Source organism: Leptonotus elevatus, chromosome 10 (genome assembly GCF_054856555.1).
Source record: "Leptonotus elevatus isolate MCC_2025b chromosome 10, RoL_Lele_1.0, whole genome shotgun sequence".
Taxonomy (NCBI): Eukaryota; Metazoa; Chordata; class Actinopteri; order Syngnathiformes; family Syngnathidae; genus Leptonotus; species Leptonotus elevatus.
Genome location: NC_141248.1, coordinates 16,257,976 through 16,276,347, shown reverse-complemented (window position 1 = coordinate 16,276,347; position 18,372 = coordinate 16,257,976). Strand labels below are relative to the sequence as shown.

Below are 18,372 nucleotides of genomic sequence, written 5' to 3'. Positions count from 1 at the left end.
TTTGCGAGGAGAGTCTGAACGTGTTACCTAATCGTGTCGCTTCTTCCTGCCGTTGTCATAGCCACGGGTGATAATAAGAGCTGGGACTGCCCACAGAGAATCCATGATAATAACATTAATTATGAACATGTTCTGCAATAACGGGCCTCACAATGGACATCGAAATAACCACGTAATGGCACAATTTTCTCTCGCAATAAGGACAAAAGGAGAAAATGAAGGTCAATTTGATAAGGTACCTCACTACATTAGCGATGGCCTTTGGCATGACCACGTATATTGTTTTTAACGCCAAGATACGTTTTCTTATCTGTGCAGGTATTAGGTAAGCTTGCTGCACTCGCTCAGCTAAAAGTCACGATGTGTTTGCTAAAAAACGATGAGCATTATCGGCCGCCTCTCGGCTGATCTGCTCGCCGTGCGTGTGCCTCGACCGTGTGAAAAGGGCAAATTAATGAAACTCCCGTGGCTTGAGTTTATTCATTCAAAAGTTCCAACAGTGTGGACAGTGAAGGCCAAACTGAAATGTGTGTGAAGGCCAGAAAACAGTCCAAAAAAATAATAAATCACTAAACACTTTTCATATACTATTTTTCCACTACTGTGATGATTTTTTTTTAAGGCGAATGTGATCATTTGAAGTCGCATTTACAGTTAAAAAAAAAAAAAAAAAAAGTACACCAGTCTTTCAATTAATTAAAATTCTGGCAATTCAGATTCCAATGAGCCTGAATGAGGCTTGAATGTTGAATGTAATAAACTCATGTTCATATTTTTCATTTACAAAAATGCACAAAATATAAAAATATAAAGCCATTATAGAGGATGTCAACAAAAAAATATTTACTCTCACTGCCCACTGCGCATATATTTTTTGCTTAGACCGTTTTATTTTATTCTAGAAATTATCTTAAATCTAATGTCTTTTTTCTTTTCTTTTTCTTTTTTACCTATCATGGCCAGTCAGAGTACAATTTTGGAGGGACACCCTACACGTATATCAAAAAGGGGGGAAGAGATCACAACTTAGTAAATAGTCTGGCGATCTTTACGACTACTAAATAAGGACTCACTGGTCCGATTACATACGGATATGGCTCACATGCCAAACGCTGCGGGTAAAACAACGGCGCCAGTGTTGGGAACGAAAACAATCCTTCTTGAGGTGTAATACCACAGAGGTTTACAGCTCGAAAACAATCTGCTTATGCTCTCAAACTGCTTACAAAAAAAGTGTCACTTTTTACACACTTCAATTTTAAATTGCAAAAACTATATATGAGGTTGTACACAACCTCAACATCCTTATGTGGATTTTTGTTTTTTTCACGCTTACTCAGTGGCTCATTACATTTTGGATTACATTACAGAACCAAATTTAAACCATTAATCGGTTTTATGCGTTTTCGGTACTTTTAATACTCCACAGGGAACAAAAGCCGGCCAATTAATTCAGTAATGAAGGGTCCAGTGCAAGAGTTTGAGTGACACTATCAGAGGTTTTAGTATAGCATGTGATGATTGTTGTAAACATAAACTACCCCGTGTTGCTGTTTTGAAGGCAATTTTGCAAGGGAGTTGTGAAATTTAACACCTGACACCCCCGCCCTGAAAAAAAGGGTAGTAATGGCAGATGCTACTGTTCACAAACAAACATTATTGACTGAAACACTTGAACTCTGTTGCTAACCAAAACAGCAGCACCCCATAACCAGTCTCAGATCAACTAAAGTACGGAGTCATATTGTAAATTAGTTCACAACCTGGTATTTAAGATGACTTGTGACGCCCCTTCAGTCGACACATGGCACACAGTCTTGCTTTGTTTGGAGGACCAAAACTGCCAAAATTAAAAAAATTAATATATGATTAAATAAATAAATAAATACAACTGAAAATAAAAACGGATATAAAAAATAATTCAAAAATTAAATACACAAAATAAATAAATATATTTATATATAGGTAAATTAAAAAAAATATCTAAATAAATACAAAAATAAATATATAAATATAATTAAATATGAAACCATAAACAAGCTTCTGTGTTTTGGGTTAAATCCTTGTGATGATGTCAGTTGCTATGGTGCTGTATTTGTCACTCTTGATTTGTTATATAGGCCTTTATTCTGTCATACAGAATGGAGCATGGCCCTCACTGGAGTTGCCCATGTTTGTCAGTACGTGGGGGTTTCTTGGTCAAGGCAAAAAAAGGCAAAGGATAAGGGGTACCTCATAAACGGCCTGGTTAGTCTAAGTACAGATTGCGTTTCACGTGAAAGCTGGTGACCTCTCCTTACAAAGACATTCTATGTTATTTTCCCTTAGCACTGGTGCAAATGTATACAGTACATTGACAGCTTAGAGTAGCAGTAATGAGGCGCTCAAAGTATTTCTTCTAATCTGGGAGGAGGGTGTTTAAAAACCAGCAGGATGGAGGCTGAGGCCCACAGACGACTCAAACAGCAGCTCGGCTGTCCGCATGAACTCACCCGGGCCGTTTGTGAGCGTGAGCGAGAGTCAAGCCGAGCAGCCATGATATTCTTCATGGACATGCAGATGATGCTGCTGGACATCATTTACTTCATCCTGCGCAACACCGTGCGGGCCGTGCTGCGGCCACGCGTCAAGCCCATCGACGGCGAGCTGGTGCTGATCACCGGGTCGGGAGGAGGCCTGGGTCGCCTCTTCGCCCAGGAGTTCACCAAGCGAGGCGCCGAGGTGGTGCTGTGGGACGTGGACGGCGCGGCTAACGAGCGCACGGCCAAGCTGGTGCGCGATTTGGGGGGCAAGGCGCACGCCTATACCGTGGATGTCACCAAAAGGGAGGACGTGTATCGCTACGCGGATGTGGTGCGGAAGGACCTGGGCCGGGATGTCACCATGCTGGTGAACAACGCCGGAGTGGTGGCCGGCCAACGCGTGCTGGACTGTCCGGACGAGCTCATCGAGAAGACCATTAAGGTCAACTGTCTCGCACTTTTCTGGGTAAGGAAAACCTTTGTTAAGTTATTAAATGTTTTTTCTATCTAATTTTGTATCTCTCTCTCTATATATATATATTTATATATATATATATATATATATATATATATATATATATATATATATATATATATATATATATATATATATATATAATAATAATCTATATCTAATATGAATAAAGCAGCAAAATCTACCCTTTTTTTTTTATCTATCTCTTTTTCTGCTTTTTCCAAATTCCACAAATGCAATACTAATCAGAATGTGGGGCTGCACAGAACATACTATTTTAAAACAAATTTGGGGGTTGACTTCCCTTTTAAAAGCCAGCACGCCATCAAATTAATTCACAGTTGCTTTGATGCGGAGGGTGTCAAACCATCGGTAGGTTCAATCTGGCCCGTGAGGACAGAACAAAAATTGCAGTTAAAAAAAAAACTGATGTTGCTAATTGTGTCCACTAGATGGCGCACTGACGACAATTTAAAAGTCATTCTGAAATTTGGCTTTTACGGCAAAAGTTGTGCGTTCATTTTTGTTAAGAAATTTCATATTCATCAGCAATAAGATAATGATGCGAATATTTTCAGAATGTACGTGTAATTATTTGCACACAAAACAACAACAGGAAATACGTTTGACCTGACATTTATAGCTTATTAGGTCACATACTGGTCCAGCCCACCTGGTGTAATTATTTGCACAAAAAAAAAAAAAAAATACATTTGACCTGTCGTTATTTATAGCTTATTCGGCCACATACTGGTCCGGCCCACCTGAGATCACAGTGGGGTTTAAGTGGCCCCCGATTTCAAATGAGTTTGACACCCCTGCTTTAATGTATTATCTAATCATGAAAATGTCAGGCAAAAAAAAGTTAACCCCTTCAGACCCTTTTGGGGAGTGTTATCTCATGTTTTTATTTGTTATAGTGGACGCCAGGATAGTACGGCTGTAACGTGTTGTAAACATACCAAGCTTTTATGTAAAAATTTTTTAACATGAACATCATGCAAATCAACTTGTGATTGGTTAGTTAGAATCTAATCATGAACCAGAAGTGTTGACATCATCCAAAGTTATGTGTTTTTATTGGTTTGGACATGCAAATACATCATGTCCACTGCAATCATCTATGGGTCCAAAGGGGTATATTGTTTCGTTTTTTGCAACAAAGAAAAACTTGTAAATTACTAAATGCATTTTTATCCTCATCTATTGGCACACAGCAGTGTATTGTCGCTAAAAATAAAGCACACTAATACGATCCCTTTACAGCATTGCTCACAATCCTCTTAATGCGAAGCTGCACATGCAACAAAAGCGCCCTTTATGTTGCGCGTGAATATTACGTACTTCGACATCACTCTGCGTTTGTGTGCCAGACAGTGAAGGCCTTCCTGCCGCAGATGAAGGCCCGGGATCACGGCCACATCGTGACCATCGCCAGCGTGCTGGGCCTCTTCAGCACAAGCTGCGTTGAGGTGATTCAGGATTGAAGGCCGACCTGCAACAGTTTCAACGTTGATCACAAATAAAGCGATCTAAGATGTTTTTCCCAGACAAATCCAGCATAAATGGATGTGTTTGTTGCACCTGAGACAGGACTACTGCGCCAGTAAGTTTGCTGCGGTGGGTTTCCATGAGTCTCTGGCTCACGAGCTGCTGGCTGAGGAAGTGGAGGGTGTGAAGACAACTCTGGTGTGTCCTTACATCGTGGATACGGGCATGTTTGAAGGCTGCAAGATAAGGTGTGTCAACATTATTGCTAAGTTCATATAAATCAGTGAGGAAAAACAGGGGTTGACAAATGTTGGGGAAAAAATAAAAAATAAGTATTTTTAAAAATCCGTGATCATATATGACTGTCAACCAGGGTTATTATAGTTTTTGGAATTTTCATGTTAGTTTTTATTTCGTTTTGAGTAAAAATATTTAATATATTTTTCAGGGTGGTTCTATTAGTCTTTATTCGTTGTAGTTATTTTAAGAAATGCTTAGTTTTAGTTAGTTTCAGTATTAGTTTTTAAAAGAAAAATATGTATTACTTGCGCATAATATTTAATAAACACCATGGTAAAATGAAAAAAAGTAACGCATTTTCTTACCTAGCGTGAGTTAAAAAGCAGAATTTAACGCAAAATTGTCGCCGAGGAGCAATGTCATCTGAAGGTGCTTTTCGATTGGCTGTTGCTAAATAAACTTCACTTCCGCGTGACACACTTTCAAACGTCGTTATTCCGGTTAATATCGAATAAATATACTTAAAATCACATCTAAAATCATCCCAATTACCAAAGTCTAAAAGGAAGGACATTTTCGCTATAATTATAGTCTTGGTTAGTTTTGTAAACATAAAATGTAGTTTCAGTTAGTTTTCTTTTTCAAAGCTTTTGTTTTAATCAGAGGTGGCAAATCCAGGTCCAGAAAGTAAAAACCCTGCCACAATTTAGCTTTAGCCCCAGGTGCTAGCTAGCAGCTCCCTAGCTAGCGCCCATGATGCTCGTTTACCTGTTAGGGAGCTAGCTAGCTAGCATCATAGGCTAAAGCCAAATTGTAGCAGGGGTTTTCACCTGTTTTTTATTTTTTTAAAGCAAAATAGGGTTAAGGTTAACCCTTTTTAGAATGTTTGTTGTTTTCGTATACTAAAATAACCTTGCTGCCAACAGAGAAGAGGTGGAGGTGTTCCTGCCCCCTCTGGAGCCTCAGTACTGCGTGGAGCAGGCCATGAACGCCATCCTCGTAGACCAACCCCTAGTGTGCATTCCACGACTCACCTACCTGCCTGTCCTCTTCAGAGCGTCAGTACCACGTCTCGTCCCACTCACGCCGACCCGAAACCTGCTTATACTTTTTTTGTTCTTTCAGTTTGCTGCCATGGGAATCCAACGTGGTTTCGTATCGTTTCATGGGCTCCGACAAGTGCATGTATCCCTTCATCGATGCCAAGAAGAAACAAATGTTAAACGGTGTCAATTCGATCGCGTAGGTTTCATTCAAAAAGCCTTTAAGAATTTATCGGGAAAAAAAAACTGTTCGACTGCCAGGATTCGCTCACATGCTATTGGTCAGAACAAACGCAGACGCGAGATGACGACTCAGACAAGTGGTTATCAGCTTTGCAGTTATGTTCAATGAAAAGAGAAAAAAAAGTTAAATGATGCAACTCTGTAACTGCTGCGTTGTATGTGTTCATACAATTAAAGTGACCTACATTGTCTGAGCACATATTTTACCTTAGAAACACCACTTTTGTTTAACACAAAGCTATTCTGCTGTATGAATTGCCACGGGATACAGGTTAATTGTAGCGTCTGCCATCTAGTGGAAGAGCATATAATTGCGCTGCCTGTCACGAAACGCTCTCCAAGTCAAGTCCCTTCCAAAAGTATTGGAACGGCAATGTCAATTCAATTCCTTTGTGTTTGTTGTCTACAGGAAACAATTGGGTTTCAGATCAAAACATGACTGAGACACAAGCTCAGAATTCCAGCTTGTATTTCAAGGTATTTACATCGAGATATATTAAAACTCAGGACGCTTTTTTTTCCACGCATGCGCAAACGTAACGCGCACTTCGCTTTTTTTATGGTATGGCTTTATTTCTTCTCTCAAAGTCTTCTTCAAACAGTGGATTGTGATACTTTCACCCCTACCCTGTGGAGGTCGGCAGCGATGTAGCTGAGTGTTTGTAGTCTTCTTTGCAGCGCTCACAATGTTTCTGTCATCAACTGCTGTTGATAACCTTGGCCAACCTGTTCGATGTCTGTTGCTCTTCGTGTTGGCTTAACAGCAAATGCAGTTTTCACAGGTAAAACCCAAAAGCAAAAAACAAGCACTGTTTATGCAATCAATCTAAAAGGCCCATTAGTTGCACACAGTCACCAGTTTAGCCTCTAAACGTGAGATTAAAAGAAAAGAACCCAAAATATAAACAAGGAAACAAATGAGTCGAGCAAAAAAAAGAAAGAAAAAAAATACAAGTTAAGACAGATATTTGTTTTGTGCACATGAGCACGCAGGTTTATTTCCACAAGGAGCAGAAAGAGACGGGAGGCCGACAAAGGAGGGAACGGGAGTTAAGACTGCCTTGCCACACACAGTGGAAACATCACGTTTACATCACACGCTACACTGAAAGTAACACGCTCTTTCTTCCTGGCCCTGCATGATCAATGTCGGTAACACGTCACTTGTGGGTTTTGAAAGCACTGGAGAAACATTTGACAGCTGCATCCTAGACAAAGATGAAAAAAAAAAAAACACAAATGGGACTTCTTCTTTTGTTTATGATAACCTAAAGGCAGTAATAAAACATGATACTTAAAATCAAGAATTAACAGGACACAATTCACAGTTTCCAAGTGAAGCCCCAAATCACTGGCTAGGATGCAGCTACTTCCACGAGTGAGCAAACAAACAAAAAAAGTACAATTAAACAACATCAAGGAGAGCAAAACCAAAATGTTCACTTCAATCTTGTTTAACTGTGAACACGGTGTACCGGTGATTATGACCGACGGCCGCCCAAAAATGTCCTGCCGTGATTGGAACACAGTGTCTTCAAGTTTTTTTTTTTTGTGCTTTGACAGTCAAGATGGTCTAAACGTTGCCGTCCAGGGGCGGGGCCAGTGTGCTTGAGTTAGCCGGTTTGGGGTGCAGCTCGCCTTCCACCTCCTGTTTGCCACATCTGTCGGAACCCGGCCCACTTAATGAGAACGATGCTTGTGGTTTACATGAACGCGTTTGAAAGCTGACTTCACGCTATAAAGTGAGGACTTACCCAGGGGCTGTTCCGTTTCCTGTTCGCTCGTTTAACAGCTGCTCGTACTCAGACAGCAATTTCAATATATTAAGTGCAGCCTGTAAAAGGTGAAGAAGAGTCATTTATATCTGTTTCTAGCAGCGTATTTACAGTTGACCAGATAACACGGCAAATACAAGCATTTTAGCTAGTTGTATCAAACTAAGTTAGGAGTTTAATCAAAATGTAGACAGACTCAAAAAACGTGACTTGAACATATTTTGCGAGACTTTACGATAAATGGAACCGCAGGCTAACCTAATAGCTGTTTTTTTAGCGGCTATTTGGGAGTTATCCCAGGGTTAGCGTGTGGGTAAACATTTAGCCCAGGCGCTTACCGTTAGCTCATGAATTAGCAGCTATTTGGGAGTTAGCGTGCGGGTGAATGGTTAGCCCGCGAGCTAACCGGCTCGCTTGCGAATTAACGGCTACTAGGTTAGCCCGCGAGCTAACGGTTCGCCCGCGAGCTAACGGTTAGCCCGTGAATTAGTGGCTATTTAGGAATTGGCATTATAGTTGGTGCAAAAGCTGATGGCAAACAAAAGAAAAAACGTTAACATGTTGCAAATCACAAAAGCTGTTTAATAAACATGTGCTTAATCACAAATGTTATATCTGTTCTAAATGCACAATAAAAAAAATTCTAGGTTTTCATACTCTTGTTAACAAAAGTGGAAAAAAATGTGAAACTAATAGAAATAGTTCAAATTAATTTTTTACGTCTATAGCCGTCAATGGCAGTGAATGAGTAAAAAAAAAGAAAAAAGGTTGACAGTACTGCAAGACTTAACCTTTTTGTTCCCCTTCTTTTCCATAATGTGTCTGCCAATGTTCAAAAGATTGTGTTTCACGTGAGATACATTTTTATTTTTTTATTAATTAAATTTTTTCCCGTGTGTTGATCAAGGGCAGATATAACAAGCTTTTACTTCTTTCTGTTCCCTTTCATTTCTTTGATTTTAAAAAGTGAAATACATTTTTGAATTGAATTGATACTAATTTATTTATATATTGTACAGTCAATTTCTTAAATAGTTTCATGAATTTTTTGAAATTTGGATTTGTAAGTCAACCAGCATCGCAAAATGGCTTGTGTTGAACTTTCTTCCTGAACAAGCCCTCGCAGGAAACAGAACTGAGACGATGTTTGGATTGTCCTACCATATCATGACAGGATTCGACATCTTTTCCCATTCCATGGCTGATGAGCGGTGGCTGGGCGGAGCAGTTTATCAGCGATACAAACTCATTCTTATTGTTTTTCGGGAAATCTTTGTATTCCACCTGCAAGCAAAATAAGAAAGTGCTTTCTGTTGGGTGCGCAACGCCGAGCCGATTGAAGACGCCGAAGAGGACGACTACCTGCAGGCCCTGCACAGACGCAAGGTAAGCAAGCTGTTCCGAGGGCCTGGTGAGGGGCCCGTGGGGCGTCTGGATGTTTTTGTTCTTGAGGATAGCCTCGGCCGTGTGGGACGTGCCCGAGTACAGCAGCTCGTTGGCAATTGCGGCAGTGACGGTGGCCTTGCCCGGGTTCGGTGTTGCTCGCACGTAATCCTTGCCCTGGGGTCCTTGGCAGGCCCCGACCGCTTGAGCCAACTCGGGCACCATGGGCAGGATGCCGGCAGGAAGCTGCTGGTGACTCAAGTAAGGCAGGCGGAACTCCTCCTCCTTGGAACCTGGAAGATATCGTGGGGCGGCTGTGACGAAAACAAAAAGCGAGTCAAAATGTGTGCGTTCCAACCACTTGCACTCACCCAGTGGCACCTCCTCCATACAGCCAGGCTCAAAAAATGTCACCTTGCGTCCATCGCCGGGCTTCTTCACGGGGGTCTGAAGATTCCACAAACAGCGGACATTTAAGATTAAACATACAAACAGGGTCATGCTTTTCTATTACCTAAAACGGTCAAACAAAATACCCTCTCTTCAGTTTTAAGTGCCGGTTTAGAGGGCTGAGGCTGAGGCACTTTATATCCAAGTATCTCCAACATCTTCTCTGCCGCGTTCTTCTTGGCCACTTTTTTGCTCGGCCCCATGCCCTCCGCAGACTGGCCGCGCACTCGCACCTGGAACAAAAGCATGCAGGACGAAGCAAGTATTAGAGGCTAACGTACATGGAGCGCATTCGAAACTTCCCGGTAGGTCGCTAAGCAACCACTTCCAACGAGAGCTATCTAAGTTATCGATTATCATATTAAGTCGACAATTATTTTAACTCATTCACTCCCAGTCATTTTCACTGAAGGAAGCCCCTTCGCTCCCGGCTGTTCTACTGGATTTTGACTGATGTCTGCAGAATATTCTGTTCTAGCACTATAAAAACATGGAACAAACCAAAAGAAAGATTCGTTTTTTTCTTTTTTTCAGAAAAAAAAAAAAAAGTATATTTGTATGGGTTTCCATTTTAACATTAGAATATAGCTAAGTTTCATCATTACTCACAAACCTGTTGAAAACATTGGCAAAAAGTATGGACGGCCAAAACTTAAAATAAATAAACAAATGAATATAAAAACAGATATAAAAATTATAATAAAAAAAATAATACAAATGGAAATATCTATCCCTAAATAAATAAATAAAAGTAAAAAATAAATACAAAGGTAAAAAACAAGATTCAAAAAATACAAATAAATATAAAAATGATTGATCTCTTATACTCTGCTGCCACCCGCTGGCCGTTTTTTGTAATAACTACAATTGCTTTAAGCGACCTCTTCAGGTCAGAATCTGTATCAAAGCTTTCTGTATGCTCTAGCATAAAAAACACATTAAAAACATCTAAATACGTTTTTGGGAGTGAAGGGCAAAGTATTAAAACATTTATTTAGATGTTTTTGGGTTTGAATGAGTTAATCGGGTAATCGTTTGGAGACATTTTTTTATTTATTTTTATTTCAGCATATCAACATTAGTTGTTCACCAATTCCTGTAGTTCTTCATGAAAGAAGACTGATTATCTTCTGTGTTTAATCAAAATAAGACATTTGCAAACATCTGTTTTTACTTTGGAAAACAATGACCGAACAAACCGGTAACGCAAACATCTATCCCCCCCCCCCCTTTTTTTTAAATCCCTATACGAATATGAAGTACGAAATAACCACCAATCACTGGTTAATAAACAGTAATCAGGGGGGAAAATGCTTTTATAACACACCTTAATGCAAATTTAAATCCAACTAGTCGATTAATCGAATGAATAATCAGTAGATTAATCGATTCTAAAAATATTTGATAGTGACACCACTAATTCCATCGAAAGACAAGCTTGTGCCGGGGAGCCTTGCCCCACGGAAAACACAAAGAAAACTAAGTGCAGCGTGAAAAGGCCTCATGCTGGCCGACTAACGAGCGCTTGTGCCACGGACTCACTTGCATGACGAACTCCCGACGCCGCGGCAGCCCTCTCTCCGTCACCATGCTGTATTCCGGCTCCTTCTCCTTCTTGGCCTGCTGGATCTGAGCCAGACGGCTGATGGGATTCATTCCCTGGCCGTATTCCGGGCTGGTCTGCAGCTGTGTGTGTGTGTGTGGGGGGGGTCATTTGTTATTTCAGGACAGAAGAAGCTTTCTGGATTCAAGGTGAATCGTCTTCAATAACAAAGATAAGTCCAGTTGCCTCAATTCAGCCTTTGACGGTCATTTTTGACTAGATTTTTTTTCTTCATATTTCTTCATCTTGTTTTCAGTGTAAATATTGCATAAGAACACAAACTGAGTGAGTGCGGGACTGCTTGTGACTTGGCTGCTTTATTCCAAGTGTTGACATCTCATCAAGAATCAGTATGCTCTAGTTACTTTATTCTGTTACATTTGGCTTGTGCACTTGAATGTGAGGACATTTAGCCTGGAGGCGTGTGTGCCTCTGCCTTTTCCATTTCTTTTGCTCGTTTAAAACAATGACGCGAATACATTAACTGTCGAAAAGCAAGCATTTTGGGGGGGGCTATCTGAAATGTCAAAAAAATAAATAAATAGGGCTGGGCGTCCATTGTAATTTTCTCAATCGAGTCACAAGAGTTCAGTTTGATTAAAAAAAAAAATTCTGATTCGATTCACTTCGATCCGATATTGATTAATTATGGCACAAAGTCAAGTACATGATAAAAACTCCACAAATATTAAATTCCAAAGTAAATTTTGAAGAGGCAGTATCTGGTCAAATTATTTAATAACACATATATTTCCTGCCATTTTCACTAAAGCAACCCCCTTTGCTCCCGGCTGTTTTACTGGATTTTGCAAGGCCCACAGAATATTGTGTTCTATTGCTATAAAAACATAGAACCTACCAAACGAAAGATTAGAGTCTCTTCTTTAATCAGGAAAAAAAAAGTATATTTGTATGTGTTTCCGTTTTGCAGCAATGAGCATTAGAATATAGCTAAGTTTAATCATGATTCACAAATCTGCTTAGAATTGTGAGTAAATCCGCTCTGGTTGATCTCTTCTACTCTGCTGCCACCTGCTGGCCGTTTTTGTAATTAACTACCATTGCTTCAACCTGTTTTGTGCAGTTGAGAGGCTGCATCAAAGCCTTCTGTATGCTCTAGCATAACAATTAAACAAAAACATATAAATACGTCTTTGGGACACTTGAAACGTTTACAATAGAACATATTTATACGTTTTTGGGAGCAAATAAGTTAAGTGTTACTCAAACATTGACAAGAATGAGATGAAAATATTTAATATCTAACAATCATTGTAAATATAAATTAAAATTATTCTGAATTGCCTTAAAGTGGAATAAATGTAAGAAAATGCTTTTAAATTCATTTGAACTGTAAATGTCAAGAAAACAGTAAAATAGACCAAATAAATTGGCCTTTAATATACAATTTTTCAAATAATTTATGGGAAAAAGAGATATATAAAATAATCGATAGAGCTTGAAAAGGAAAATCGATTCGACAGGTTATTCGTTTTTTTTTTTTAAACCCCTATCAATGTTAACAATTGATTATTAAATTTCCCATTTCGTCAATCCAGGACATTGGTCACATTTAGGCCACGCTGGAGGAGGCATCTTAGACACTTTCTTTCACAAATCCCATCCAATTAAAATTTTCCAAATGTCCTTTTCTCTTCAAACACTCTCACGCGCAACATTTTCTGAGTACCTTGATAATGGATTTGGTTTTCTTCTTGATGCGTGGCAGCATCTTCTCCACGCTGGGTATGTGAGGTAACCTCTTCAAGTCCCCGAGCACAGCGGCAGCTGCCAACTTCTTTGCGATCTTTTTACTCTTCCCCTCGCCCTCGCCGGTGAACTCGCCCACTGCAACGCGCACGACGAAGCTCTTGATGTGCGGCGGGCCTTCTTCTTTTAACACCTGGATAACACAATGACGCCGACAGTTGGGAAGCGCCCTGCCGACATGTGGCTAATGAGCCTCCAATTAAAGTAGGTGATACCTCAAAATTTACCGGTAGATTGCGCTTCAGTGCAATCTCAAACACTTGACTGATTTCTGACTTGTTGAGGTTCTCTTCTTCGGGCTCTTCGTTCACCTGAGGGGAGGGGGGGAGGAAGCAATGAATGCAGATCGAGTTGGTCAGCAGGATTGCCGAGCGCACGCCTCTCACCTCGGGCATTTGCTGCAATATGGGCTCCTTCTGCAGCACTCTCAGGGCCTTCGTGGCTGCATCTTGCTTGGCGAGCTGCCACGTGCGCCCCTTCCCGAGAAACTGCTGGCCTCCGATGGATAGTTCCATGTGGTAGATCATTGGTCCCATGGGGGCAAATGGGTAGTAGTAACTGGACACACAATTAACTCATTCACTCACAGCCATTTTCACTGAAGTAATCCCCTTCGCTCCCGGCTGTTTGACTGATTTTGCAAGGCCCACTGAATATTGTGTTCTATTGCGAGACATGGCACCTACCAAAAGAAAGATTAGTCTCTTCTTTCATCAGGAAAAAAAAGTATATTTGTATCCGTTTTTCAGCAATTAGCATTAGAATATAGCTAAGTTTCGTCGATATTCACATTCCTGGTGAAAACACTGACACAAATATGGAGGGCCACATTTAAATTTAAAATATAAAATAAATAAATAAATAAAAGTGAAAATAAAAACGGATATAAAAATTATAATTCAAAAATTAAATTAAATTAAATAAATACAAATGGAAATATACTTCCCCAAATAAATAAATAAAAGTTTAAAAAAAACTAGATTAAAAAAATACAAATAAATACAAATATAAATATAATTAAATATCAATAAATAAATAAAAACGCAACGGCGGAGCCTAACCCAAGCCATTTTCGAATGATTTGAATAACATTTCGACCTGACAGAGCATCTGCAGCATGAAATAAATAAATGTGAGAGCAGAGCGTTTTTATTTGATTGATACATTTATTTATTTAAGGATATATATATTTTGTCTTTTTTAAATTTCCATTAATTTTTTTAATTCAACTTTTTTTTAAACTATACTTTATATGTTTTTATTTTTACTTTTATTTATTTAGTCATTTATTTATTTTCCATTTTGGCTTTTTTGATCCTCCATAAAAAAAAGAGCTTGTTGCAACATTGCCCTGGCTAATCTCTTATACTCTGCTGCCACCTGCTGGCCGTTGTTTTTTTTTTTTTTTTTTTTTTTTTTTAGAAGAACCCCCATTTTTTTAAGCCACATCTTCATGTCAGAAGCTGCATCAAAGCCTTCTGCATGCTCTCGCTTATGAAACGTAAAAACATGTAAACACATTTTGGGGAGGGAAGGACAACGTATTTAAAAACGTTTTGGGGATTGAAATGAGTTAAAAAAATAGACAGATTATCAAAACAGAAAAAGTGGACAATAGATGGGCCAAACTTACTGTTGCATAGAGCGGTGATAGGGCCCCGCGACACGGATACCATAACTCATGTTTGTTGGTCTCATCGGGAATTGGTCGATGGGTTTGTATGTGGGCTTTTTACTAAGTCTTGAGCATAATGCGTTCAACTCCATGATTTGAATCATACCATCTGTCAGGAGGAAGCACACATAAAAGCAACCGATCCTGACAAAATGGGATTTCCTGGTCATGAGAGCAGTGTGATGCACCCACCCGAATGCCTCCCTGTGTGGCGGGGTGTCCTGATGGTGGGCTTTGGAAGTAGCGTCTCAGCCAGGGCAGATGTAGCAGCGGAATGCTGGGCCTTCTTGATGCTGGTCCCCTCAGCATCCCAGTGCTGATCTCCCAGTGTGAGCCGCACTGAGAAAATCTGATGGGGAGAAGAAACATTGCAGGCTCTCCATTTATTAAATGATAAGGAAGAAATGAAGGCAGTTTGCGGGTGAAAGATTTTCCCAAACATACTTTGGAGTGAGCCGGTCCTTGCTCGCTCAGTAGCTTATACTCGGGTTGGAGCTTGTTGAAACGGGCTAACTCATTCACCAAACACATGGGGGTCTTCTCTTTAGGGTTTGCCATGTTAGATACTGGAAGAAGAAAAAACAACGGTTGACGAAATGTGATAAAAAAAATGAACAAGTGCATCTGTTGGACTAAAACAGAGTCAATTTTAAAAGGCCATTAGATGACATCTCGGATCAAAGGCTCGTTTTTTTGTTTGGGATTATTCACTCCAAAAGTGAGGACCAGCCCCAATTAGTAATGTTAAGCTATAACTATGCTTGGAAATATTTTCTGTCGCGCGACAACAAATATCATCATACATCTATAACATTGTTGCAAGTACACCTCTGCATCAGAAAAAAGAAATATATAGATCAACTTAAAATAAAAAAGAATTTTATATTTTTAGTCTGTCACAAAAAAGATTTGAAGTGCATCACTTTGCCTGAGAGCGCTACTGCCACCTACTGTAGTCAATGTGCACTTTATTCTTGTGAGGCAAAAAAAAAAGAAAGAAGAAGAGCATGTTCCCCAGATCTTACATCCCAGTACTCCTAATTGTAATATTTTAAAATCGGCCAATCAATACCGTGTTTTATTTCATAAATCAATTCAAACGGCTTTCTGAGCAAACGGCGCATAAATAAACCAACAAACCCGTGATGGTCGCGTAGGGAGTGGCTGAGCCCGCAGGGAGAGCGGAACTCCTGACGGGCTGGCCGGCGCTCTCCGACGCCAACGTGCTCGCCGCACAGGGGATGCTGAAGCCTGGTTGAGGCTGAGGCTGCCCTAGTTGCAGCGGGGCGGGGGCAGCGGGCATGGGACTGGTCGGACACTGGAACTGGAGCTGGGACATGCTTGCTGCTCTGGGTTTGTCACGGGGGTGACTTTTGATAAGAAACTTTTCAGTGTAGCAATGATAGGGGAACTGTTGATAGAAAAGAGGATCGATTAGCACTGTGAGGAGACGAGGGCATTTTTTTTTTAAAGGAATACAACCTTAACATTTAGTGCAATTGTGATAAAAGCCCCCAAAAATGTTAACATGTTTTACAACCCTAGGTTGTACTATCAATTTGAACTAATTCAGGTTTGTCAGGAGTAGTGACTTCAATTGTGGCTGTGGTGTGATTTATAGGAGAGTAAAATTTTCCAGCCTGACAAGAAACAAAGGAATGTTTTTGCTAACACACACTTGGAATGCCCTCCTTTAGAAACAACCAGGTGATGGAGGACGCCGCTGGCCCGGAGCGTCACGACCGCCCTGTTCAAAAGATGGTGTTGTCGTTTCTGACTCCTCTTCTGAGTGAAAGGCTATATGGGATTTAGACGATTTGACCTTCGTTGTGGCCCATGAAATCAAATGATGATGTCATCCATATAGCTCCTCATTGACACTTTTTTTTTTTAAAGCAATGCTTCATTTATTGAAATAAACAAATACAAATAAAATGCTGTAACAGTGCTCTCCAAATGTGTGAAGTGGATGGCACCTTTAAACAGCATGTGTGCAAGATGAATGTTGACGGTCACTCATATCCTTTAATAAAATAATTATTTTATAAATATAAAATTGTATTTTGCACATTATATAGATCATATTAATCATATCATACCCACTCACGCACTCTTGAAGGGATTTCCCTCCAACAAAGACCTCATTCTTTTTCTCACCAGAGGTGCACAAATAGGTGGAGTTCAGTCTTAATTTGTTTTCAGAAACGCTCTATTAGCTCCACACTACAAACCCTTCATGGGTGTCAGAAGAGGAAAATCGTAGACTTCCGCTATTTTTAATCAATTAAGTGGGAGGGACGGCGAGCAAGCCAGAAATTAGAAATTAATTGCATATAGTCATCATTGCACACGCACGCCCATTCTACATGACAATAGCTTAATATTGAGTCTGTGTTGCAGACAGACCACGTCCGAGATTCCTAGCGTCCTTGCTAACGCAGGTAAGCTCTTCAGACCTTTTGTGAAATATTGAATTGAACACATTATAAAGCGCGTCAATTGTGTCAACGCAGAGACGAACAACCAACCGAAAAGCTAAAAGAGCTGACAGTGTTTTTATCCCCCCCACACAGGTAAGAGAGAGTATTCTCCTTTTTCTCCCCCACTGAAGACCAGCCGACGAAAGTGATAGCTTTGCTACGTTAGCCTCGACCAAGTCTGCACAATACAAAGCCTCACCTTTGCGTTCTCCTCTCAGGTTTGAAGCTGCTCAATAAGACACACTGGTTTGGTGACGTCTGAGTTACTAAATGGCCTCGTTTAAGGGCTCATTTATGCATTTTTTTTAATCAAAACGTGGGCGGTGGAGAAGTGGACATGGGGGAGACAGGGCAAACACTAAAGAGAATGGCTAGATGTTAAGTCGGGCTTTAGGAAGTGACGTCATGGCAAGAGGAAATTTTTCCAAAATAAAGCTCCCAGCGGGGCGACATACCACATGGTGTTGGGAGTGCAAGTGTTTATTTGGGGTACGGTGTTTACGGATCTTTTATACAAATACACTTTCTGTTAATATTGCCTTATTTCATGTATTAGTTTTCCCATGAGTTGATACTGTATTTTTTATACAATATTATAATCAATTATCACCCCCCCCATCAATTTTTTTTTTATTAACTTTCCTTTAGGGATTATTCCACACGTTCACTTGAAACTCCAGTCAGTTTTACAAATACCATCTACTGACAAACATGACGCCACCCCCCGCCCCCTATTATTTTCGATTCAGTGTTCAAAAAGTTAAGTTTTTCTGGGTGCAGCTCAAATTTTCTTTTAAAATCCACTGTCAATGCCACACCTGCTATGGAAACAAAACATGGAGCTTTTTTTCCAATCCAAACTATTTTCAGTTTAATGTTGGATCATATCACACATTTTGTTTCAGAACAGTTTTGCTTTAAACTTCAGTCAGCTTTACAGATGCAATGTCTGCTGTGAAAATAACTACGATACAGACACATGCCCCCCCCCCACCAAAAAAATCCCAAATTATCCTCAATGTTGATTTAGCACTTTTTTCTCTCCAATATTCAACACTGAACATTTCAACACTTTCACTTTAAACTTCATTGCCTGAAAACAACACAAGGGGGTGGAAGATGCCAAAGAAACATAATGATAGCACCTATTATGTAACCACCTGTTACTTCTTGTTATAAGGGGAGGAGTCTATTTAAGGTGCCATGATTTATTCAAATGGCG

At 40.0% G+C, this 18,372-nt stretch overlaps 2 protein-coding genes and 1 long non-coding RNA gene across 6 annotated transcripts; 1 reads left to right on the top strand and 2 right to left on the bottom strand.

Annotated features, from left to right (window-relative positions):
* The first annotated feature begins 2,418 nt into the window (after positions 1-2,418).
* Positions 2,419-6,213, top strand: rdh20 (retinol dehydrogenase 20). The gene is made up of 5 exons (XM_086086755.1): positions 2,419-2,988; positions 4,371-4,469; positions 4,591-4,736; positions 5,655-5,786; positions 5,854-6,213. The coding sequence occupies exons 1-5, from the start codon at positions 2,434-2,436 to the stop codon at positions 5,972-5,974; spliced, it is 1,053 nt and encodes a 350-aa protein (XP_085942881.1). The 5' UTR covers positions 2,419-2,433; the 3' UTR covers positions 5,975-6,213.
* Positions 4,060-6,286, bottom strand: LOC147167352 (uncharacterized). 3 transcript variants are annotated; one of them, XR_015096271.1, is made up of 5 exons: positions 6,200-6,286; positions 6,044-6,102; positions 5,763-5,919; positions 4,582-4,724; positions 4,060-4,492 (listed from the first exon to the last, which is right to left on the bottom strand). It is a non-coding gene; the product is annotated as an uncharacterized LOC147167352 (long non-coding RNA). The 3 variants fall into 3 exon arrangements; XR_015096270.1 differs by having other exon boundaries at positions 5,763-6,102; positions 6,200-6,277; XR_015096272.1 differs by lacking the exons at positions 5,763-5,919; positions 6,044-6,102; positions 6,200-6,286 and adding an exon at positions 5,641-5,753.
* Positions 6,287-6,981: 695 nt separating this feature from the next.
* On the bottom strand, positions 6,982-17,532 carry stau1 (staufen double-stranded RNA binding protein 1). 2 transcript variants are annotated; one of them, XM_086086753.1, is made up of 15 exons: positions 17,350-17,532; positions 15,811-16,081; positions 15,115-15,236; positions 14,863-15,019; positions 14,629-14,779; positions 13,382-13,553; positions 13,211-13,306; positions 12,916-13,128; positions 11,165-11,308; positions 9,709-9,855; positions 9,544-9,619; positions 9,152-9,465; positions 8,951-9,073; positions 7,769-7,848; positions 6,982-7,693 (listed from the first exon to the last, which is right to left on the bottom strand). In XM_086086753.1, exons 2-15 carry the CDS (start codon positions 16,007-16,009, stop codon positions 7,588-7,590), a joined length of 2,100 nt encoding a protein of 699 aa, XP_085942879.1. In that variant the 5' UTR covers positions 16,010-16,081; positions 17,350-17,532; the 3' UTR covers positions 6,982-7,587. The 2 variants fall into 2 exon arrangements, with proteins under 2 accessions (XP_085942879.1, XP_085942880.1); XM_086086754.1 differs by having other exon boundaries at positions 6,982-7,675.
* Between the last annotated feature and the right edge of the window lie 840 nt (positions 17,533-18,372).

Bases quoted from the DNA above. Each gene is read 5' to 3' on its own strand.
- rdh20 (XM_086086755.1), top strand. From the start codon at position 2,434: ATGGAGGCTGAGGCCCACAGACGACTCAAACAGCAGCTCGGCTGTCCG. The intron at 2,989-4,370 runs GTAAGGAAAACC...TTTGTGTGCCAG, and splicing joins ACTGTCTCGCACTTTTCTGG to ACAGTGAAGGCCTTCCTGCC. The intron at 4,470-4,590 runs GTGATTCAGGAT...CACCTGAGACAG, and splicing joins TCAGCACAAGCTGCGTTGAG to GACTACTGCGCCAGTAAGTT.
- stau1 (XM_086086753.1), bottom strand. From the start codon at position 16,009: ATGTCCCAGCTCCAGTTCCAGTGTCCGACCAGTCCCATGCCCGCTGCC. The intron at 14,780-14,862 runs GTGGGTGCATCA...TCCTCCTGACAG, and splicing joins CCACACAGGGAGGCATTCGG to ATGGTATGATTCAAATCATG. The intron at 13,554-14,628 runs GTAAGTTTGGCC...TTGTGTGTCCAG, and splicing joins TATCACCGCTCTATGCAACA to TTACTACTACCCATTTGCCC.